We start from the raw sequence: 23,063 nt of genomic DNA on the forward strand, positions 1-23,063 counted from the left end.
TACCAAGTTTGCCTAGTACTGATTATTTATGTGTTCCATTTTATTCATTAGAAGGTTCATGATCGTCTTCTGAATCAAAAGGTTCATAGCAAAGAAATTTTAAACGCTTTTTTTTAGTTTTGCTAAGTCAGTTATTCTTCTACTGGTGTAAGCATGAGTATTGTTAAAATATCAAACAATCAGTAAATAAATATTCGTAAATTGTGACTAGCGTTCGGGTAAACTAATATTGCAAACATGGAAATAGAACCATCCGTTTCCAAATCAAAATTTTCCGTGCATTGTTTTGCATTACTAATACGAACTAAGACAAGAATTATACTTTAAAAGCAATTTTACCAATATTGATGTATCGTTTTGTGTGTTATTGCTAGTTCTTTCCTGTTCCGTGAGATTTTGTAATTTTCACCTACACGGTGCTATTGCGACTAAATAATTTCACTGAAATGACACGATCATGTATGATATGAGCGAAGGGCGTTAGGATCAACGCAACGTCCCTTCGTTTGGAATGTACAGGATTGATTCACGCGCATTTACTTCAAGCTGACTTGGGATGCAGACCTCTGTTTACCATTGCAAGGCGCATCTCCTTGAGGACACCGAAATCATCGTGTCTATATCTGAACGTTATCCTGAAATGGACGAATTGTAAATAGGATGACCATCTAGTTGAATGGTGTTGTTAGTGTGTAGTATTGCCGACGGTGACCCCATCCGATATCTCCACTAATCGACGTCAGAAGAGCATTTGAAGATTTTAAGAAGTCGGTGCTTTCAACTGTTTAACTTTTGCTACGGCTACGACTTCTTGAGTGACTGCCACGGCTGTGATAGCTACTAGCGCTCGAAGGAGACGATGGCGTCGGTCTGCGATACGGTATCGGACGTTTGCGTGCACTTTTGACCCGTGCAACACGAAGGTTCCAAGGTTAGCAACAAGTGTTAGAAAAATAGTTTATAAATAACATGTTAGTTGGGTTACATTCTTAGAAAGTACCGGTTTGTTAAAGAAAATCGTCGAATCGAATACTCACAAAACAACAGGAACAAAAAAACGCTACTAAACGCAATAGAAAATTAAGCATTATAAGGCATACCACACATACACTACTGGTTAGAGCTCATAATCATGCAAAATAACATAAACTGGAGAAGAAACTAATATTTAAGAAACAAAACGAACGAAAGATTACCATCGAGGACTAAGATAAGAGAAATGTATTTCAGTTTTGAAAGTTTTAACACTTTGCCGTCCGTACGTTTCGCGTAATTTTGTGCTCATCACGCCGGTAGTACAGAATGCGAACACTACTCGTGGAACTGGCTGTTTTTTACCATACCGCAATAAAATGTATAGTACACAGCAACAAAGCTTTACGTATGATTTGTGAGTTCTCGAAATAGAGCACCACTGACACTACTGGCCGGAGCGTTTACTCTCGTTACTATTATACTGCCACCGAACGCCAAAGTGTTAATATACACGATGCGTTTATCTGTATATTCTGCATTGGCCAATATATTGAGGTGCACAAATGTTATGAAACGTAGGTTTTTGTTCTACCTCAATGGGTAAAGCTGTTTTCTAATGCTAGCTTAAGGTTACAACGGATGAAACGGTATTGGCGTAAAAGAGCGGGTGGATAGAGTTTGGGTAATATCTATCGATCCGCTCGATAATCCTGACGCCGTGTGTTAGATCTGGAAGTGGATCGGGTTCTGTTGGTATTGCGCCTCGCATCACGTGATCGCAACCGTTCCCGGTTACCGTACAGTAACCGTGGCGAAATGACTCTTGAGCGTGCACGACGGGAGCGAGACGAGCGACGGGACGAAGCGGACGAGGCAGACGAAGACCTAGAGTGGGATGAACGCCGCCGCGGCCTAAGATCGTGCTGCGTGCGGAAACTACGGGGCGGGGAACGGGATGTTCTTTTTGGTGTGGAAGAAGGAGGAAGGAAGGATGTGAAATAAAGAAGAAATTATTGAACCGAAAGAAATGATAACGTAAAATAAAATTTTAAAAATTAACACATAACGCGCTAGACTTAAAAGTGCTTGAACGATGGTCAATGGTTTGGAACACATGAGTGCAAAGAAAAATCGATAATAAATATCTCCTGATTTCACAAGCCTACCTGGTGATACGGCGCCGATCGAGGAACGAAGGAGATCCAGCACGGCGCGGTATCGATGGTGAACGGGATGCAGTACGGGATCGCGGGGAAGATTGTGACGAATGGCTGCTGGAACGGCTTCTCGAGCGGCTGCTGCCACGATCCGAAGAGCTGCGACTATGCGACGAAGAAGACCGGCTGCGGGAACGAGAGCTGCCGGAACCGCTACTTGAGCTGCTGTAGCTACGGGACCTACAATGAACGAGCAAAATGTGAGAAAATTTGAAATGATTTCAATATTGTCCAGCCAACATACTTATGCGAACGTGAGCGAGAACGGGAACGCGATCTTGAGCGACTACTTCTTGTACTAGCACGAGTTTTACTGCCGGACGCGGTAGACGTAGACTTCTCCTTCGCAGTTCCCGATATTTTTTCCTTCAGTATGTTATCCACCGCGTGCAAAATCGTCGTCTTGGCCAAACTGGCGGCGACTTCCGAACCATTCGCAACCGCACATGCACCGACAGTGCTAAGTATCTCATGAATATCCTTCTTCATTTGTGTACTGCTGCTGTCCTCCTGGACTGCTTCGACCGCAGAATTTTTCGACTTTACGACAGATTGCTTCCCATCTGAAACGTTTGGTTTTGTTGTTTCTGTTCTGCTGCTAGAGCTAGCCTGAGCGGATTGGTGCTGTTTGCTTTGCAAAAGCTGCAGCTCGCGTTCCCGTGTCTCACCGACCCGTACCTCCATGCCGGTGGAAGTGTCTGCCGGTTTGCCCACCAGTCCAACCTTCATCGCTATGGCACTGCTGCTTACAACGCCTTCGGCGGAGCTAGATTTTTTCTTCTCTAGGCTTTGCTTCGCTTTGGCCGCAAGATCATGTTTCAGCGCTTTCAGCAGGGTAAGATCCTTCTCCTGTTCTCTATTTTCATCATAAATAGGAAGGAATGCATCTAGGTCGTCGCGATCACGCTGCATCTTGTTACGCTCCGGCTGGCGCTCATCGCTATCGGATTGCGAATGTTCCGATTCGGGAGAGTGTAACTTCACCACGGGCTGCTGAACGATAACGGCCGTGGAGACGGTTGTTGACGGTACCGAAGACGACGCTGCACCAGATGACGAGGAAGATTTCTTTGTTTTAGATTTTCTTGAATCGCTTTTTTCGGGACTGCGTGTTTCGGGGCGCTTACTTTCTGTCAGCTCCCGCTCATTTTGGATGGTTTTCGTAGTACGAGCAGTTGGAGACTGGTTCCGTGAACGACGTTTCTTCACCTCAGGCGAACGTGACATTGCTTTCTTTAACGATGGCGATGTTGAGGTTGACAGTTTTTCTGATGATTTTGCAGAAGGATGTGCTTCGGCTGGAGCTGAAACAGGTTTGTCACGCTTCTTTGTATTGGATGGTGATCCATATCGGGATGAATCTTTTTTCTTTGGGGAAGACGATATTGATCGGCGACGCTTCGAGGGTGAACGAGAGCGTTCTTTTTCGACTGGGGGGCTCATCGAAGTATGACGTCCCTTGTGTTTACCTTCTTCCGCTACATTCTTGTCGGATCTCTCGCGTGCGGGACTGGCCGTTTGTTCCATTTTACGTGACTCACGCGTTGAAGATGCTGCCGTCGCCTGTTGTTTATTGTTTTTATTCGACGTCGTATCGGAATGAGCTTCTCCATTGGCATCAGTGCGTGATTTGATGCGTTGCAGTATATCACTGTACCGCTCGGGATGTCGTCTGGCTGGAGAATAGTCTAAATCTGATTCTGATTCGTCCGATGATGATGTAGATTGCTTCTCGTTAGCAACTTTCGGAGAACTACGCTGATATTCAGATTTGTCTGTCTTGTCTGTTGTAACAGCCTGGTGGCTGGTTACTGCCTTCGGAGATGGGGATCTCTTGCGCTGCTTAGATTCGTCGGCCACCGCATTTGATTTCGATTTACGTTCAGGCGAATGACGTGATGATTTTTCACGCTTTATGGTGGGTGGTAATTGTTCCTCTTGCTGTTGCCGACGGGGTGGAGATCGATTTTCCCTCTTTTTGGGGCTCGATGAACGATTCCGGCCTCGGTCACGGTAGCTATCGCGGTCACGATCCCGATTGTTTTCCCGACCTCGTTCACGATCATCATGTCGGCGTTCGCGTTCCCTATCGCGAGAACGATCGGTATCTTGCTCCCGATTATCGCGATCCCTATTTCGTTCACGACCCTTTTCACGCTCACTATCTTTTTCTCGAGATTTGTCTAGCTCCGGCTGTTTCAGAGGTGAACGGTCCCGGCGGTTACCGGATTTCGACTTTTCTACACTATATCCTCGAGAAACAGTATGATTCGGACGCCTTCTTTGACTTCCCGAACGGGACCGAGAGCGAGAACGGGATCTATCATTGCGCTCGTGCTCCGGCGAACGGTCACGACGTCGATTTCTCGAACGACTACGACGAGGACGTTCCTCTGCAATGCGATTAGTGTCACGATCCCGATCACGATAGCGATTAAAATAGTTTCCTTCGCCACGATTGGCACCGAAACGATTGTCTTCATATCTGTCGGACCGATAGGTTCCCCGGCGAACATTGGTACCACGTTCCCGGCTAGATTCTCGCGTTCGCTGACTGTCATTGCGATTTCGACTGGTCGATCGATCTTTACGCCCGACACTGCGATCAACCGAACGCCTGTTTCTTTCCTCGTTTCTAGTCTCGGAAGGGACTTCCTTGCGTTTATCTTGTTGTTTTTCGTCTTCCATAGATTTCTTCTTGCTAGAAGCATCTGGTGATCTGTAATTATTACAAAACAAACATTTTTGTTGTTAACAATGTAAAGATATTTTCAAAATTCTATACTTACTTGTTGCGTGACGTTGAACGAGATTTTGCCTTCTTCTTTTTGGATGATTTCTTTTTCTGTGAAGAGAATGAAAAGTTTTGTCGATCGGAATTAGTTGGGAACATATGCATAGGAACGGACGGCATTCAAGATCAGAAACATCTAAGAACAAACCAAAATTTAAATGGCAATCAATTTTACTATGAACTAATGTTGAGTTTCGAATGAACAGTATTCTAAGTAAGTGTGACACTGAGTTGCTGCAAGGAATAAAACAAATTCGTACTATAACTTGGTTGTGACTATGAAAAACATAAAAATAAAATAAACAACTTATGAAATAAATTAATAGATAAAACAATTATCCGTGATAAACAATGACTTTTTGATTCGGTTGTACTAAATATAATGTAAAAAACACACTCCGCCACTCACACGTAAAACAATCGGATAAATATTAAAATTGTTTTAAACAAAATGCACACAAACTCAAAACAATTCAACGATAAAAAGTATATACAAAGCTATATATAGAAATATATATTGGTGTAGTTTTATGTTGTTTTCGATTTAGAATAAGTAAACTATTACAAAAATACCTTCAGATCTTAATTTTTCGATCAAGAGTTCCGCTTTTAATTATGCGATAAAAAGAAAGTGTTGAATAACAATTGAATAATATAATCACACACAGAATTAATACAAGTCATTGAATTGGTGGTAGTATGTTGTTAAATTGACTGCTTCATTCAGCAAACAACTAAAGCGTAATTCTCTAGCCATTAACCCAAACAACTTTTGTATCAATAGAAAAACAAAGAATAATTTACAAGCAGATGACAGAGCTTACAAAGCGCAGAGGAAGAAAATACTTTGCTATGTAGTGATTGAGATACGTTAATGACTGTGCATTCATTCAATTACAAGCTAAGCCTCTCTCTGGTTTCGTATCCACGAATATATCGCATACAGGTAGCAGAATATTCACAATTGGGCAGGTGTTGATAGGTGTTCAAAAAGCGCATAATGGTTAGTATTACATGGTACCAAATATACAAACAACCAATAGTAGCAGCAAATGGTACTGGTCTATAAAATGGTCTTACCTTGTCCTTCTTCGATGACTTTTTCTTCCGCTTGCTACTGCTCTCGCGTTCCGAATCCGAGGAAGCATCACTTTTGGAATCAGAATCGGATTCCGAGTCGGACGTATCGCTGTCTTCATCACGATGAGATTTCTTGGAGTGTTTCTTCTTCGTTCTAATTTGTTACGTGTACGTTCATAGCATCCAATCATGGCATCGGCAGCATTATCACACATCCAGTCCAATCGATCAAAACCAAAAAGTAAAAGGAAAAATAAGCGAAACATTATGTTAGAAATTGAATCGAAATAGTGTAAGGTAAATGAGATCGCAAACCAATCCCTTCATGAGTAATGAGGTAGATATAATAGCATGAGCAAAATCCGCTGGTTCTGCACAACATTTACATCGCATGTCGTGCTGAAAGCTTCCGATCTGTTTGAATATGATAGGATCAACACATTTGGGTGAAAAAATAGTGTCGGCAATCATTGACAATCGATTGGGACTCTCAACTGTTTCCAATTGTTTCCTAAAATAATAAAATTTCAGTACAACTACTTCTTAACAGTATATGCATTACTTTAATGGAACCTTTTTAAACTTGTTTAGAAACGGTCTCTTTCATGGCGTTTTTTTGAACTTAATTCGCAAAAAAGGCTAGTTTTCAAAACAATGAAAAAATATGCACAAAATAATTGTAAAGCTATTTTAGTAATTCATACTACTGTGGTGCGTCACAAGCTCAACGCATGGAGAAGGATATTCTATAATATTTAACTTTATTTATTTTACTAAATTTTGAATTGTTTCACACATATCATTATAGACAAAGACCTTCCAGTGTAGCCAGACAATAATCGATAACCGATTATAGTACAGAAACGTGTAAATAGCACTGTTTTTGCTGGTTCGTGATCACTATTTTCCATAACCTAGCAAAGGTTTGGTAGTTAATTTTCTAGTAGCAATTAGCTTGATCGTTAAATTTTAACATTTCTACAAAATAAAATTCTGAAATTATCATTTACTTGGTGTTTCTAATCACTTATGCAGATTTGTTTAATTATATTGTACCAGATAACTATTGAACTGCAGGAAGTTAAACACAACTTGTTGTTTTAACCACAACTGGAGGGAAGTAATAATGTTCATTAGAAAGAGACAATTGTTGTTAAATGTAGTTAAACGGAAATCGCAGCTGTTTAAGGGAATAATTAATTTTTACCTTTCCATCATGTTAAATATATTTTCATCATATTATTGGTCTGTCTTTTGGTGGAAAAAAGGAGAGAGAAAAGAATAAAATAAGAAAAATTTCCTTTTTTTTCTTCGTTTTACAATTTGAGGACGCATCGGAATTGGAATAAAATCCTATTTCCGTTGCTTTAACTAAAACTCATTCGCTCGTAAAACAGTACTAGACTAAAATGGTTAAGAAGAAAACCCCTAACCTAAAACAAATATGGCTTATAATTAAGGGAAGAAACACTAACAATGCAAGGAAACTGATAACAGGCTGGACATACAGAACAATAGACAAGCAATAAAGCTACTGAGCTTTGGCGTTATTTCAATTTAGGAGCACCTCAACTGAATGATTGTAACGTGAATTGTTTAGAAACCGTCAAAGGTTCAGCCAACTGAAAGGCGGCTGCAGAGAAGATATATAATTTATTGTATTTTTTGTTTCACTAAATTTCAGCAAATGTTCAACAATTAATAATCATTTCTAATCATATGCAGTGGTAGCTTTTAACAACACGAAGCAAAAGTATAATGCTGAGAGTGAGTTGATAAGAACGAGATTTTGGTTATCTCTAAAATTAAACATATAGGTCAATCGACAAAACCAAAATACATCTGCTACTCGCAGAAATGGTGCAGCTCCATACTAATAAAGATAGAGAGCATAAGATGAAATAAAGTAAAAAAAAAACGATAAAGAACATTACGAAAAACTTATATTATTAGGCAGGCACAGCACAAATACTTACCAACTAGAGCGCGTGATAGTATTGATAATATGGTTTTGAAAAGTTTAGATTTTGGGATTTTGTTTTAATTTGTGTGTATACAGAGAGGGTTTCGCAAATATTCGATTGAGTTTGTACACGATTGTTGGTATTACGTTTTTGCAACGATGGGATGCACGTTCATTTTGTGGTGTTATGGGTAGTTGTAATATATATTAATTAGTTTTGTGGCGCGCAATCGGTAAGACAGAGAGTATACGAGAGCAAAAATAAAAATGAGAGAAGATGTAAGATAGAGATGATGAGAATTAGTATATTGTGAATTACAATTTACAGATTAGATGCATTACGCTAGTGCATATTAGTTGCACAACGCTCTACATGCACCTAATAACGATGCACCGACCGGTGACTATTTTCCCACCATTCTTACTTTACCTTTACGACATACACACATACACACACAGAGCACACGTACAATTTGCTGCTGTGGCACTAGCTTATAGGATTAAAGCTTCAAACTAAGGCAAAATATAATTCTAACTCCGTAAACAAGTCCCATTACACCAAAAGAAGCATTTCCACAACCTCACAAGAAGTTGAAAGATGAATGAACATGTTTTTTTTGTATACTAGGCAACTGAAGATGGTAGATAGATATCAAATTGATATCCCTTTTTGATAAACATATTTTTGCGAGAAATAAACAAACTTCTCGATCTGCCATAAAATCGCAAACTATCAAACTATTTCAACAATCCCCGTCCCATCCTTAGTTCACTCCCCCCACGCTTTCCCCAACTGTGGCTGCAATTGTTTTGTACGATTGCATTATTAACTTATTATAATTACCTTTCTTTTTTGTTTTTCTTCGATTTCTTCTTTTTATCCTTTTTGCGCTCGGGACTGGAAGATCTAAAATATGGGAACAGAATGAACATTAGCAATTGTTTGCAGTACATTATCATTATGTGGGTACACTAACAGTACACCACAGCTGAATCGTAATACTTACACATCTCGTGCCTTCTTCTTTTTCTTCTTCTTCTCCTCTTTGTCGCGACGTAGGGCACCGCCACCACCGGTGGCCGATTTCGCATTCACCTTACCACCGCCGTCACTTGCACCACCATCATCACCGTTTTCCTCATCGTTGTCCTCATGTTCGCCTTCCTCGCGTTCGTTCGAACCACCGCGCCGCTGTTTGCCACCATTGCGATCCGCATCCTTTTCCGGCGATGGTGTACGCACGAGTGCGTACCGTTTCCGGTTTGCCCGTTCCATCTCTTTCGCCTTTTCCGCCTTTTCGGTTAGTTCCTTTTGCAGCGCTTCGGATTTGGCCAGATCCTCCTTTGCCTTGCGGTCCTGGTCGAAGCTCGTACCTTCGACGAAATACTGCGATATACCGAACGCTTCGCGCAGTTTGGCGTTTTTCTCCTGCTGGGCCTGTGCGATGTGATGTGTTTCTCGTACACTGTATAAAGGGTAAACGGGGCGAAAAAAATTAAAGGGAAACATATTAGCGACCACATGGTTACGACGCGAAGCAAAACGTTCATAATGCACCAAAAAGAAAGCTTAAAGAATGGCAGCCAGTTTCCACATAGAGCGAAAACCGTGTTTGCGTGTTTATGGTTAATTTCTTTCGAAATAGTCCTATTAAGAAAGGCCCACCATCACATGGTTGATTGGTATTATCTATCATCTTGGTCCTATTTTCGCTAGACGTTCAACGGACAGCAACTTGCGCAGCAACAACAGTGCTCCTTGCACTGTTGGATGGAAAAAGATGCACAAAGCTGTTTTTATTGCCCTTTAAACATAGTGATTCTAATCGATGACATATATTTGCACTAATTCCAAGGTATTACCCCGATTGGTGATGTAAGTTTTATAAGCTTCATCACATCGATCGTTATTACAAGAAATGCTTTTCAGGATGAATTTCCTCACCAATACTGCCCAATACATATCAGAAAAATATGTGTTGTTTTGTAGCACATTTAAAGACGCAATCAATTCTTAACACCGCTATCACACTCCAGTTACAATTATTACCTCACAACGCTATGCATTGCTTGCATGCAAATCGGAATGCGGGCGGCAGTGGTTCTGGTAGCGGTGGGAGCTGCAACACCAGCGGAGGTACGAATGCAGAACTTTTGATGATGGTGATGATTATGAGGCATGTGATGGGGTAGCAGGTGTGGCTGGATGCTATCGCAATGATGCGATAGGGGCTCCCGATATTGATGCCGACTCGGACAGTTAAAGGCCCTAGGGTTTAGCTCCGCTGATACGGCGGATGATTCCTCGTGCGACCGACGGTACAGCTTCCGAACTTGACACGAAACCACTTCCGACGGTCCACAGGACGAAGAACGCGAGGAAGAATCCTCCTGAAGGTGTTGAAAAGACCTCGTCTTAGCACCGCAGGGTAACGTCAACACATCGGCTGCGTTGGAGTGCTCCCTAGCGATACCACCATGCAGGTGTTGGTTATAGCGCTGTGTACGATGTCCTGCCGTCGACTGAGCATGGTTCGGTTTGTACCGTGGTCGGGAAATTCGCATACCGGTCGGCCGGGAAATGCAAACATCCTCCACCAGGTAGCCGCTTCTTGTCCGGCCGTGCGATTCGTTATTTTGTCCGGTTACTTCCCTCGCCGGAAGCTTTGTTGCGCATGCGCAATGGCAATGCCATCCGGCGGCAGCACTGCCACCATCATTGATAATGCCGGCGATAGAACCGCTGCTGCCAGCATCATTATGGAGCATGCTTGCCATCTTCCGCTGTGCGCTGTTCTTATCCTCTGTCGGAAGGGAAGACAAACAGAGACCCTGCAGGCGAAGTTGCTTTTGTAACTTTAGCAGCATCTTCCGACTGTTCCAGTTCATCCCATTGAACGGTACCGTACAGCGCTCTGCCGGGTTTGTTGTTCGCTTTTTACGTCCAAACACTGAACGCTGCTGCTTTCTTTTTGATGGAAGGTTCATCATCATATCGTTCACTTGAACGGCTGATTTTATTCTTCGCTCCGAACCACCCAAAGGACCGGCACGTTCATGTTCCGATACGGTCGATTGTGATGAGGAGCGTGAAAATGTAGCCACCGCAGACGAGGGCACCACAAAAGGACTGTCCGTTGGGCGATTTGGAACGTTGGATAGTAGTGTTTCATTTTCGGGATTAGTCGACGAGTCCGGTGGATCCATCTCCACCTGAAAGCTGCCCTTCGGTGGCATATCTTCTACGTTGTAGCGAACGTCATGCTCGAAAAACTGTTCCTTTGGCAGCTTCCGATTGAGAAACGAATGGCCACCGCCATTGTTGGTGGTTTTCTTTTTCATTGCCGCCAAACGACGTCGAAATTTTGTTGCCGGCGATAGCTTTTTCTTCATGATTGGGGGACAGGTTCGGTCAAGGACTGCGTAGACTTGCGTCGACTTTATGTTGTTGAGTTTTTGTTATATTATAAAACTTAATGCGTTTATGGAAGACGCTGATTGATCGATAATATATTGCTTTTATCACGGTGTTGCTAGTTTCAACAAAGCTTTTCTATCTCTAACAACTTTCTTGGAAGACAGTTGATGCGCTATGTAAATTGAACGTCGCACAGGAAGCTGGAACTCCATGCTCCTGCTTTATCTATCGGCCTCTTAACACTACTTAGCACTAGAGACAAATCCCAACTAACGTTGGTGCGATTTGTTTTGGAAGACTTTTCAGTGATTTGTTTTGCGTTGATTTCGCTGTGGTTCACATGGTGCTACTATCGGCACACTGTAGCATCAACGGTAACTAGATGATTAAATGCAGGTGTCCATCGAACCATCCAACAGCTGCCTGTTATGATCTAATTTTCTTCCACCGATATACATGGAACGACATGATGGAACATTTTGTTCGCACAATAAACTCCCGCTGTGTCCAAAATGTGCCGTCGTGTCCTGCTGATACGCCATGATGAGGAGGAAAGGGCTTTTGTTTGCCCGATTATCGATCCGACTGGGTTGGGTTTTGGAGGCGTCGCGTATCTTTAAAGGATGCTGCAGAAACACTGCTTTAACAAACACTTGCCGTCTTCGGCGTCACCCATTTTACACAGCGGTACTTCCATTAGTAACGTTAGCACCTTACAATTAACTGCAGCGAACGCATCCTTGTCGGGAAACAAACACGAAATAATTTTACACGAAAGAGCGACACGAAAGCAAAATTGTAACTTCAAGCTCCTCAATTTAAGCTTCGTCTTCTGTTGCCAGTGGCCATTTTGATACTGTCCTTCATTGCACACACACAGTCCGTTTTTAAAAGCTTTCGAAGCCCAAGCGGCTATCCGCAAACTATTCTTCACTAGCAAAAATGGGTAATATGATGGCGGATGCTGGCGGTTTTTCAACTGGCTAACGAGCCTGTGGCAAAGGATATGTGCGAGCGAGTGTCCCTCGTTTGCTGGGTCGCTATTGCGCATGATACAACGGGAATGAAGAACCGTCAAACACATGATTGTTTCCAGTGATGCTGTGGTACCGATGAAATGCAGTACCATAAAGAGTCATTGATGAGTTTAGGAATATTTTTTGTTTTCGTTAATTTTAAGTACAATAGTAAAAATTTAAAATACCTTACCACAAGTAAAACAAAAATATATTAAACATACATGAACGGACCAGCTATTCGCTTTGAACATAAAGAAAACATTCACTCATTAAATTACTACCCCACTTGAGAGACATGCATATATCTACCCACCCTTGTGGAAAGGCCTAATTAAATCCAAATTTAAAGTTTATTGGAAAAGGTCTCTCGTGGTCCATTGTACACCACACGTACTCAGATCTACATCCCCTTACGTATCTTCATGCATTCGATGTCAACGAGCAACGATTAATTCAGGCCAGTGTTTTCTTGTCGTTCGGAAAAAGAGCACTCATTTGAATCTACTTTTGGATGAATTTCAAAAATGCTCCATGTGCTGCAGTTGCCAGCAACCACACACAGGCAGACACCGAAGAAGAAAGATACACTGATGGAGGTTCAATATGCCGGAGTGAGTACATATCACACACACACACACCCCCTCCCGACACAGTCGATGTACATAAATAGAATCATATTTTGTCAATTACGATTTCAAAACAACCATGTGCGCCGTGTGGTGGCTGAGGTTTATGCTTTATTTTGTTTTTTCAATCTTTGCCGACATCAGCAGGGTAGAAATTGTGGTACTTGCACAGAACCCGGCGTTTGGCGCACGATGACTCCCACATTCCGTTTGGAGAGTTTCCTGCTTCAATGGTGGTGTGTGGCTGGTAAACTCCAAAACGCTCTAAACTCAACCGTTTTACCATCCATCCATCCATCGTGATCATAGTTGGAGTGTTTCTTTATTCCACACTCAGAAGTGAAACTAAAGTGCTTCATGTTTCCGCTTCCTTCGCGCGTACCTTCCCCCACCTCAAGCCATAGTTTCGCAGGGGATGCATCTCCATTCCTTGCTTACGAAGCAGAATGAGTTTCATCGTTGTATTGTCAACCGTTTTACCCCGAGAGCGTTTCGTGTGGTTGTCGTCGTCGTCGCCGTCGTCATTACAATCATATTTCCACAGACATGAGAGACATATCTTCACAAACGGCGCGCGATGTGGTTGTTTGTCCACGGAATCAAACTCCCAGCCCCAATCGCTCTTTATAGACAACTGCCTGCTCGGGACGTGTAAAAACTCAAACAAACTCAACTCACGGGCATGTGTGGCCGTGTATGGCAAAGATGTACAATCAATTTAACATTCGCAGCACCAACCCTTCGTTGCTCGCGCCCTTACCCTCCCCTCCCTCTTTCTCTCTTCCTTCCAAAGGGGATTATGGTGGTGGTGAGCTGGTGTCAAGATCATGGAAAAGGGGTATTCTCTCGTTTTGCCCGGTTTGTCTCGCATAATTGCTTGCGCTGGTTTTGGTTCTCGTTGGATGGTGCTGTGCTTCAGTTATTTACTATTCCAATCCATATTCTTCTCCATGCTCCTCTGCACGATGTGCTTCATGTGCGCGCGTTCGTGCCATTGCCATCCTGTAATCGCCTGCCTTTCTATAGCACTATAGCACTGGTTGGTTGATGCTAAAAACGAATGAAACATTAGTTTTGGTGAAAAATCCAACGATGTGTCCATGTGTCCATAATCATCCCCGAGCTCTGCGGCATTTGTTAGTTAGAGCATTCCACAATATTTTTACAGTAAGCATAATTATTCTCTCTCCATGTGTGTGCGACGGTTTACTGCTACTGTTATACGCCGGGCATCGTCAAATGTTGCGATCATGTTTCACTATCTTCCCAGCCTGTTCCTTTCGACTGTGTGCGCGCTGGTGTCGTCAGCTCTCCTAATGCTTATGCTCCGCGTTGCTGCATCTGTTTATCTCATATAGGAGTAAATCGTACGTTCCGCACTCGTTCCTTCCATGCGTGTGCATTGATTGTCCGGTTCGCTCACTCCCATTGCACGGAAACGGGGCGCTACAGTCATTCTCGGCAACCAGCGACCAGACAGTTGAACAACAACAGTACAAAAAAACAAGAATCAACATATTGGATGGTTGATTCCGTTGGTTTGTACGTTTCGATTTACCAACATCATGTCATACCATCTTCCCAATCGGATTTCTCTCGCTTTGTTTCTATCTCTCTATCCACCCCTTACTCTTGTTATGCTTATTTGTTTTCCCATCGTTTCGCGCTCTCTCATACACACGCATGTTAGCCGGTTTCGAACAACAAGGCCTCCTGCAATGCATTCTTCTCGCTCTGTATAGTTTCGTCCTGCTGCTGATCATGCTGCTCGGTTGCTGCTGCTGCTGCTGTATAATTCTACCATACCCCCGGATCCAGTTCCACATTATCCTATTCTGCGCCATCATCCATCAATTCTCAAGAAGCTACAAACGAAACGGACACGCACACACCATAATACAGAGAGACGCGCGCGCGTACGTGTATGTTTCCGTAAAAGGGGTTCAGGTTCTTCGGCGTCGCATATCGTTTCCAACATATCGGCCTACCGCACCCCACCCCGCAAAACCCCTCGCCGCGCGCACGCCTGTGACCGCGTGTGTGGAGGGTAAAAAACCACATTCTCTCCGTTTGTACCTCGGAGTTATTTTTGAGCATCACCAACTTAAACCGTCCAACAATCTCGGCTGGTAGACTCGTTTTCTTCGCCTTTTACCATACGGGAAGAATAAAGGAGGTTCAGTTCGACGTTTCCTTTTCCTCTTCGCTGTACCTTTTTCTTCCTCCCTTTTTACTATCCCGGCACCGGGGCTACAAGCGAGGGGGGTTTGAAGGGGTTTCGTTCAACACGAACCGGTATAGCCAGGCCCCGGAGGGTAGTGGAAAACTGTGTGAGGTACATATTATGTTGAAAAACCTCAACCATACCTAAACGACAATCGACAACGCCGAGCAAAAACGCCATTTCGGAGGGTATTAGAAAGGGATGGCGCATCGGCACGGCGAGCTAGCCTCGCAGGGCAAAGCAAGCGGAGTGTTAAGACCCAATCCGTTCTGTGTTGTCTTGCCAGTGCGTCCTCTCCGGCTGGTAACGTTAAAGTAATCTTTCTATTCTACGTACTTGAAAAGAACTCAATTCAATCGTTCGCGCGCGCTCGTCGTCGCTGGGTTGTTGTGTGGTGCCGTGGTGGTGTAGAGGGTTGTTTGTCATTCCGGAGGTAGCCGACAGTTGCGGGGCATCGGCACAGCAATATAGTAGTTAAACCCGCATCTGTACCATTTGTCAGTTTTGAAGTTCTACTCGGTCCGTCAACAGTTGTGTGGGGCGTTGTGTGGTTTGAGCATCATCATCTCATACCTTGCGAGCCGTGCCCATCGACCGAGAGAACAACACACAACTACCGAACTGCATATACGCGTTGTTTGTGGCCGCGACCGAGAACAACTCGGCAAGATAATTGATGTTAAGTGAAAGATAGCTTCAAACACCACATAAAATAGAAGTGAATCTATGAAATATGCGTGCGCGTAGTGCGAGAGTTACAAAAAGCAGCATTTGATGTTAAGACGGGAAGTGTGTAGTAAGAAGACTTGCAGCAAGTGGCCAAGGAGTGTTGTGTTTAGAAGAAAAAACAAACCTTAGAAACACACAAAACGATAAAACTTACACTTTTCTTTGCGTGAAGTGAAAATTGCAAAGCAAACCATCAAATTCCGACACAATGTCGGAACAAAGCGATGAATCGAAGGAAATGCTCGGCGAGTACGATCGGAACCTTTTGGAGCAGCTAGTTGTGAATGATTGGGGCCTTAATGCAGCGGCATACAAAAGAATGGTTTGTAAGTATCGTCGTCACGGTGGACAAAGATTTTGTTACGCCTGTATCGTTTGCCTTTAGTCAATAATCGTTGACTGTCCCAAAGTAATGTTAATCCTGTACCAGCACAATGTTATGATAGTGGCACATAGTGTGCTGCTATGATGAATCAGCCTATGGCTGCAGGGCGAGAGCGGATTATTAGCGGGCACACCGCATGGTTCTTCTGATCGTGTATGTGTGTGCATCCCTTTCACTGCTCACAGTGCCCTTTCAGTGCTCTTTCTTTTTCCCACCGGAACGCATGCGTTCTTTTTCCCCAATCGTTCCGCATACGATCAGACACCTCGCCACTGTTGTGTTTCGCGTGCATTGCAATTTTATTATCCCTTTAATTAAAAGTAACCCAATCGTAACCCATTCTTTGCCCCCCTTTCGCCTGTTTCGATTGCAGATTGCGGTATTGACGAGGTCAGTTTGGTACTGATCGAGGACACGGAAATCAACGAACTGTTCAGCGATCCACGACTGCTCGGTCAGAAGATTCTCTTCAAACATCGGCTCCGACAGTGGCGTCAGGATCAGCAAAGCTTCCTTAGCAATATTGCCGCCCACATTGCGCTGCCGAACGGAAATGGTACCGCGGCCGGAGGGACTGTACCGCGCGTACAGCTACACCCGGCACTTAATGGCGCAACACCGTCCAACACGTACAAACGCAAATATCCATTCGAAGCCGATCACACAGTGTCGCATTCGGCTCTGGCACCCTCGGACGATGATGTCGTGAGCGTCAAAACCGATCACGACGGTGCTACAAGCAACGGGAATGGATCGAAGCGGCGAACAACGGACCGGGACTCGCCGCTTATCTTGCCGCCCACCTATACGGCCGCTTCACTTTCGCTCATACAACCGTTGGTGAAGCGCAAGATTGAACCACCAACGCTAAAGGAACGAACGTCCGGTGCAATTGGTGATATACCGGTGCGCATCGATCGCGACAGCATGTTGCGGCTGTTGCAATCGTCCCAGTCCGGCCATTGGATACTGAACAGCTACAAACCGAACGAACCGCTGGAACGACGGGGCCAAACGATCATAACGCATCTGATCGTTGACCAGTTTCTGCACTTTAACATACTGTTCAAGCATCGAATGATGAGCCATTATGCGGATGTGATAACGCAGCTGTTCCCGGCGGAGCTGAAGGAAATTTACTACGCGCCGAGAAACACGGTCAAGCGCAACACGTCCGGGAAGCTGTTTGACCGGTACACGAACCAACGGTTGCGGCACAAGGAACGGCTCCCGCGCGTGAAACCCTTCGTCGCAGACGAATGGACGGAACACAAAACGTTCGCGGAGCTGGCGATCCTGAATGAGGCTATGCAAGGAGTACGGAGTGCGGCTACCACGGCGAATGGGGACGATGCGACTGGCAGTGAGGATGGCAACATTAGCAACGATTTTCTGCAACCACTGGCAACGATGTACGTGGAGGGTGAAGATCACCCGGCGGCTAATGATGGTGGTGGGGCGGTTGATTACTCCACGCGCGAGGAATGGAAGTGTGGGAATAGTGATATGCAACAGGAATGACGTGCCAAATTGAGATATTAGGAGGAGTCCTGGGATTATAGAATTACCAGATTGCTTATTCACCCGTTAAACGCCACCTGAGGATCGACGTTAGGCTTTTCTAGATTGCGCTTTTTCGTACGGAAAATTCTACATGCGTTGATAAATTTCGTCGCAAACATCATGCGTAACTTTTAACGATGTCACATACGGGTGTGTTGCGTAAATTTTGTTGCTCAAACGTGCGAATCATGAAGTTTAATGAGTCTTTTTAAATGGAAAGTAATTTCTCATGTTTACGGCTTCATCAGTGCTAGCTATAAAACTTTACAAAATTAAAGTAATTTATTGAACGATTGTGAACAAAAGATGCGCGGTTTTTAAGGAAAAGAATATAGAACCTTTTCTCTTTTTTTATACGTTTATACGCTGCTTGTGGCACTTTTATTTATGAGTAAGGATTTAAACTTCCCTTTTTTGGCCTTTCGACAACCAAATCACAACAAACTGAATCTTCAATCGAGTGATAAGAAGAGTGCATGATAAAATAGAATATATATCGAATACACGATCAACTGTTGCCATGCCTACCAATGGTAACAGCGGTGTGGTGTGGAACGCATGGAACTTCTCGGCGTTTAACGTTCTAAAGGATTCGAACAATAATATTAAGGAACCCCAACTCATAGTGACTAAAACACAATCAAAATAAGCCATTTTTTAAATAGTGTCTTAGAATAACATTAATTAGTAAGCCAATTTGCTGTAGGTAAGGATACAGTAAACATCGATCGTATTCGTGATTACGTGCGTGCTTACACGAAGGACGTTACAAATCCGCTGCATAAACGTCAATAAATATGATTCATCGAAAGTTTGACTGTATTTTTTGCCCTCAAGGGAAACACAAACACAGGAGCCATTGATGTTGTATACCGCGAGACTGAACATGAAAAGCTCAACCCCTATAAAAAATTTTAACTTGGACATTTCTTGCTTCCGTATTTTCCGTTATGCTTGACCGCGTGTACACCCAAATTGCACTGTGTGTAATGAACGCACTAGGGACCCCCGAAGCCCTTGCAGGACGATTGCGGGCAGGATTAATCATCAATCAGTGAGGGTGAACCTGTGCGCAGGTGTGAGACCCAACCACCAAACCGCACATGGGTAGAAATTTACCGACCAAATGAAGGTAGAGAGCCTTTGGAAGGCTTCACAAACATGGGTTACATTTTGGATAGCTAAGTGACATGTGGTACCCACATGGAGGAAAGAAAGTTTTGTTCGATGTACTTACAGCAATCTCCCAAATTCATCCTTCGGCAACTCGATTGTTCCGTGGTCCATCAGTTTCGAGCGGTACAGCTCCACCTTGGCACGAACTTCATCCTGCCCTAGCCTAAAATGGTCGTAACACAATTTGGTCAAAATCGATAAAATCACGCTATATGTCACAAACGAATCAACTTACCCTTGGCTTTCGAGCACTTCTTCCAGTTCGGCACATTTTACTTCAATCTTTCGCTTCCGCTCATGGTCTAGGATGCCTTGATTCGGCTGACGGTTCGATTGTGCGTCTAGCTTTGCTAAATCGTCTTCCGTGCGGTAGTTAATGTTATCCTTTTTCCCTGGCCGGACAAATGCGACGTTACGCTGAACGTGACCATTGGTACCGGATCCACGGGGTGTAGTGAGACCGATTCCGTTGTACATTTTTTGCTCAAAGGTCCCTCCTCAATCGATCGCTTGCAAAAAAAAAACAAGCGATAGCGGCAAGTTGGAACACACGCACTACGCTAGCCTGATACAAATCGTTCCGTTCCGACCGATACGATCGGGTTTATTCGATGTAACGATATTCACACGCCGATACCGAAAGAACACACTATCGTTCCATAGAAAAAAACACAGAAAAATCGATACTACGCGCCTTCCAAGAACTCGCAAGAATTTGCTTGGGGCCCGTGAATGCCGGCGACCGAGCACTGTACACGGATTTGCGAAAATTGATGGTGCGTAGTCGATTACGAAATCACGATATAAACACAACTCACGTTGAGCGTGAGTTCAACGCATATCCTGTACTAACCACGCAACAAACCACCATTACAGCAGCTGAGCAGCAATTTTACGGAGCGTGCACTTCTGCGTCCCAGAATGTTCGGCCATCATTTATTTTTTATGCACTTTTTCTGCTATCGCTTTTGACAGCAGCGCGTGTTTTGATAGGTGTCAAATGTGACAGTGTGCCTCGACAGGACGTGCATAATTGAATTGAACGTTGTACAGCGTAATATTCGTGCGTGGTTTTCGTGTTTTTAACGTTCGAGATGATAATTATCATTCGTCTATAGCACAAAGAATTCGCAAATTGCATCAAGAATACTGAACAATGAATATTAATGTATTATCAAGCATTGCGACATGGTCTCGGGCTGCAATTATTCACGTATCTCTCTATACTAGTTCACCGGTTTTGGGCAGTGCCGTTCACGTTTCCGTATATTCGTTTCAAACAGGATTTTCAATAATTCATTGTCATCGTAGGAAAAACAGAAACATTAAACAAAAAATTACATTTTCTCCTCTCCTGAATAGATGTTATATTTCTTCATCATTCTCCAGTTGTTACAAAGTGTACTTCTAATGTTTGCTTGAAACAATTCCAGCACAAGCTTTACAGAAAGTTTCCCTGCGTCGAGTGGAAAAAATTGCGCCAGAGAAACATATCTGAGAAGAGTAGGAATGCAAAAGGATACGTCAACACTGTTCAAACAAGAACCAGTGCACATACCTTCCTTTTCCTTCCTCTGAACACCCCCGCCGTACGAACACCAGGACGACGGCGCGTACGAAAAACATACAGAACTAGAGCTTTAGATGATGCCGATCTTGTTGGCAATGTCCAATGCGTCGTAGTCGCGTGTTAATCTTACGTACGCCTTCTTCTTGCCGTCCGGTCGCACCAGCGTGTTGATCTTCAGCACCTTAACGTCGTACAGCTTCCTTACGGCTGCCTTGACATGGTTCTTGTTGGCGCGCAGGTGAATCAGGAAGACAAGCGTGTTGTTATCCTCGATCTTCTTCATTGCTGCTTCAGTCGTCAGCGGGTACTTGATTATGTTGTACGCATCCATGCTGGTTGGAAAGGAATGAATATAGTATTAGCACACATTCGCAAATTGTTTGATTTTGTTCTACAACGATGCACAAACAACTGTCTCTTTCATTAAGTAAGCTTCCTAGTAAGGGTGTGGTAGAAAGCAGTTGCAAATAAAAAGAGGATTTACTCTAGCATTCAAAAGCTTCACAATATATCCCGATATCGGACGAAGACTGTGTGTTATAATGAAATAGAATGCCTGAAATGGCTACTATCGGACGGATTTCACTCCATTGCTAGTGTCTATTACTTACCGACTGCGCTTGGCGACCGACTTCCTCGGGTACTTCGGACGGCGGGGAAGTCGAAGGGTCTTCGGCCGCTTGAAGTGCACCGATGTGCGAATCTTACGCAACACGGTGCCATACGGGCCCTTGATCAACTGTATAGAGGAAAATAGAGAAACATTGTTAATCCTCATTCAATATAACGCGGCGTATGATATGCATTTCACGCAACAGCAGAAGATCACTTTCGGGTGGATAATTCGTCACTTCAGTTGGAAGTAATAGATTGATTTCACTTGCTAGCATCAATGAGATTCCCTCTTCAACATTTCATCATTAGAACACTCACTATCCAACCGTTGTTTTCAATTTTTTGCGATATGCAGTGGTCAACGATCAACGATCTCAACGTGTTCTCACCTTCGTCTTCGCACGCTTGGCGCGCAGCATAGCAGTGGTACGAGCCTTCTGGATACCCTTCTGGATCTTTGCCTTAATCTGCTCTTTCGTCAGCTTCGGCCGAGGACTCTTGGTAGTCTTCCTACCCTTGCTGTTGATCTTCCTCTCGGGTTTCTTCTTTTCGCCACTCTTCGCCTTTCCTCCGGCAGCGGCAGCAGTAGCTTTGCCGGCCTTAGCTCCAGCGCCAGCGGCAGCCTTTGCGCCCTTAGCGGGCTTGGCAGCACCCTTGGTCGCAGTAGCAGCAGCGGCACCCTTCTTTTCGGCCGGCTTCTTCTTGCTAGCAGTGGCGGCAGCAGCAGCAGCGGCTGCTGGTGCAGCCTTCGCTCCCTTCTTGGGGGCGGCAGCAGCGCCAGCGGCCGGGGCGGTTTTCTTGGCATCACCGGCCGGCTTGCTGGTTCCAGCGGCAGCGGCAGCGGCCGGAGCCTTCTTCTTCGGTGCGGCCTTGCTATCACCTGCAGGAGCGGCACGTTTCTCGGCCTTCTTCTCCTCAGCGGGTTTCTTATCGCCGGCCGGTTTCTTCTCGGCGGCGGGCTTCTTCTCCGCTGGAGGTTTCTTTTCAGCTGCAGCAGCAGGTTTCTTTTCCGGCGCAGGCTTTTTCTCCGCAGCGGGCTTCTTCTCACCCGATCCGGAAGCCGGTGCGGCGGCGGCTGCCGGCTTCTTCTCTTTCTTCTCGGCCGGTTGGCCGGCTGGAAATAGAAGGAAAACACAAAAAACACCATATTAGAATACGTTACGGATGTTAGAATACGGAGCAACGCAGCAGCGATGATGGATCGATGTCCTTGGGCATGTTGTCAGTTGCGAAGTAAATTGTCTCAAACATTCCATTTGGTTCAGTGAGATTCCCTCTTCGTTGGCGTTCATCATACATAAACACGTTTCAAGTCGTGTGGACACTCGCGGAAGACATCGCATCATATTCATGCGTCCCCGTTTCGTCGCACCGCAAATAACCGTACCAAGCATCTGACGGATCACAGCCCTCGTGGCGTACACAATGGAACTTTAACATGCTACATTTCACTAAAAAATCACATTCCAGTCCAAACCACCACTGTGCTGCATGCTGCCACGGTTCGTAAACAATCTTAAACTCCAACCATCGTGCTCAAAGGGCATTTTCACCGTAAAATTCACGAATTTTAGCTTACCGGGCTTCTCAGACGGTTTCTTCGGACCCATACTTGAGATGGAAAAGAGATGTCAAAACGGAGATTGCTCGCTTCTATCCTCGGCTTCCGGCACGATGACACGTGGCAGAAAATAAACACGTGCATGAAT

At 44.3% G+C, this 23,063-nt stretch overlaps 3 protein-coding genes across 4 annotated transcripts; 1 reads left to right on the forward strand and 2 right to left on the reverse strand.

Annotated features, from left to right (window-relative positions):
* Positions 1-5: 5 nt before the first annotated feature.
* LOC128304965 (serine/arginine repetitive matrix protein 2) lies at positions 6-20,094 on the reverse strand. Of its 2 annotated transcripts, none has more exons than XM_053042220.1 (9): positions 19,405-20,094; positions 19,231-19,332; positions 9,037-9,495; positions 8,874-8,936; positions 6,067-6,220; positions 4,982-5,037; positions 2,437-4,911; positions 2,142-2,372; positions 6-900 (listed from the first exon to the last, which is right to left on the reverse strand). In XM_053042220.1, exons 1-9 carry the CDS (start codon positions 19,644-19,646, stop codon positions 786-788), a joined length of 3,897 nt encoding a protein of 1,298 aa, XP_052898180.1. In that variant the 5' UTR covers positions 19,647-20,094; the 3' UTR covers positions 6-785. The 2 variants fall into 2 exon arrangements, with proteins under 2 accessions (XP_052898180.1, XP_052898179.1); XM_053042219.1 differs by lacking the exon at positions 6-900 and adding an exon at positions 1,193-1,935.
* Positions 16,254-18,737, forward strand: LOC128304966 (uncharacterized). Its single transcript, XM_053042222.1, has 2 exons — positions 16,254-16,371; positions 16,804-18,737. The coding sequence occupies exons 1-2, from the start codon at positions 16,254-16,256 to the stop codon at positions 17,949-17,951; spliced, it is 1,266 nt and encodes a 421-aa protein (XP_052898182.1). The 3' UTR covers positions 17,952-18,737.
* A 418-nt stretch (positions 20,095-20,512) lies between the features above and the next one.
* Positions 20,513-23,023, reverse strand: LOC128300177 (60S ribosomal protein L22). Its single transcript, XM_053036153.1, has 4 exons — positions 22,934-23,023; positions 21,744-22,468; positions 21,351-21,478; positions 20,513-21,071 (listed from the first exon to the last, which is right to left on the reverse strand). Exons 1-4 carry the CDS (start codon positions 22,962-22,964, stop codon positions 20,810-20,812), a joined length of 1,146 nt encoding a protein of 381 aa, XP_052892113.1. The 5' UTR covers positions 22,965-23,023; the 3' UTR covers positions 20,513-20,809.
* Positions 23,024-23,063: the final 40 nt, after the last annotated feature.

This window comes from Anopheles moucheti, chromosome 3 (genome assembly GCF_943734755.1).
Source record: "Anopheles moucheti chromosome 3, idAnoMoucSN_F20_07, whole genome shotgun sequence".
In the NCBI taxonomy this organism is placed as follows: Eukaryota; Metazoa; Arthropoda; class Insecta; order Diptera; family Culicidae; genus Anopheles; species Anopheles moucheti.

What these genes read in the sequence shown, in the direction of transcription:
- LOC128304965 (XM_053042219.1), bottom strand. Translation starts at nt 19,646, where the DNA reads ATGTACAACGGAATCGGTCTCACTACACCCCGTGGATCCGGTACCAAT. An exon ending in GAAGTGCTCGAAAGCCAAGG is followed by an intron (nt 19,333 to 19,404) that starts GTAAGTTGATTC and finishes CGACCATTTTAG; the next exon opens with GCTAGGGCAGGATGAAGTTC. An exon ending in AAGAAGAAGGCACGAGATGT is followed by an intron (nt 8,937 to 9,036) that starts GTAAGTATTACG and finishes CCCATATTTTAG; the next exon opens with ATCTTCCAGTCCCGAGCGCA.
- LOC128304966 (XM_053042222.1), top strand. Translation starts at nt 16,254, where the DNA reads ATGTCGGAACAAAGCGATGAATCGAAGGAAATGCTCGGCGAGTACGAT. An exon ending in GGCATACAAAAGAATGGTTT is followed by an intron (nt 16,372 to 16,803) that starts GTAAGTATCGTC and finishes TTTCGATTGCAG; the next exon opens with ATTGCGGTATTGACGAGGTC.
- LOC128300177 (XM_053036153.1), bottom strand. Translation starts at nt 22,964, where the DNA reads ATGGGTCCGAAGAAACCGTCTGAGAAGCCCG. An exon ending in GAAACCGTCTGAGAAGCCCG is followed by an intron (nt 22,469 to 22,933) that starts GTAAGCTAAAAT and finishes TTCTATTTCCAG; the next exon opens with CCGGCCAACCGGCCGAGAAG. An exon ending in TCGGTCGCCAAGCGCAGTCG is followed by an intron (nt 21,072 to 21,350) that starts GTAAGTAATAGA and finishes CTTTCCAACCAG; the next exon opens with CATGGATGCGTACAACATAA.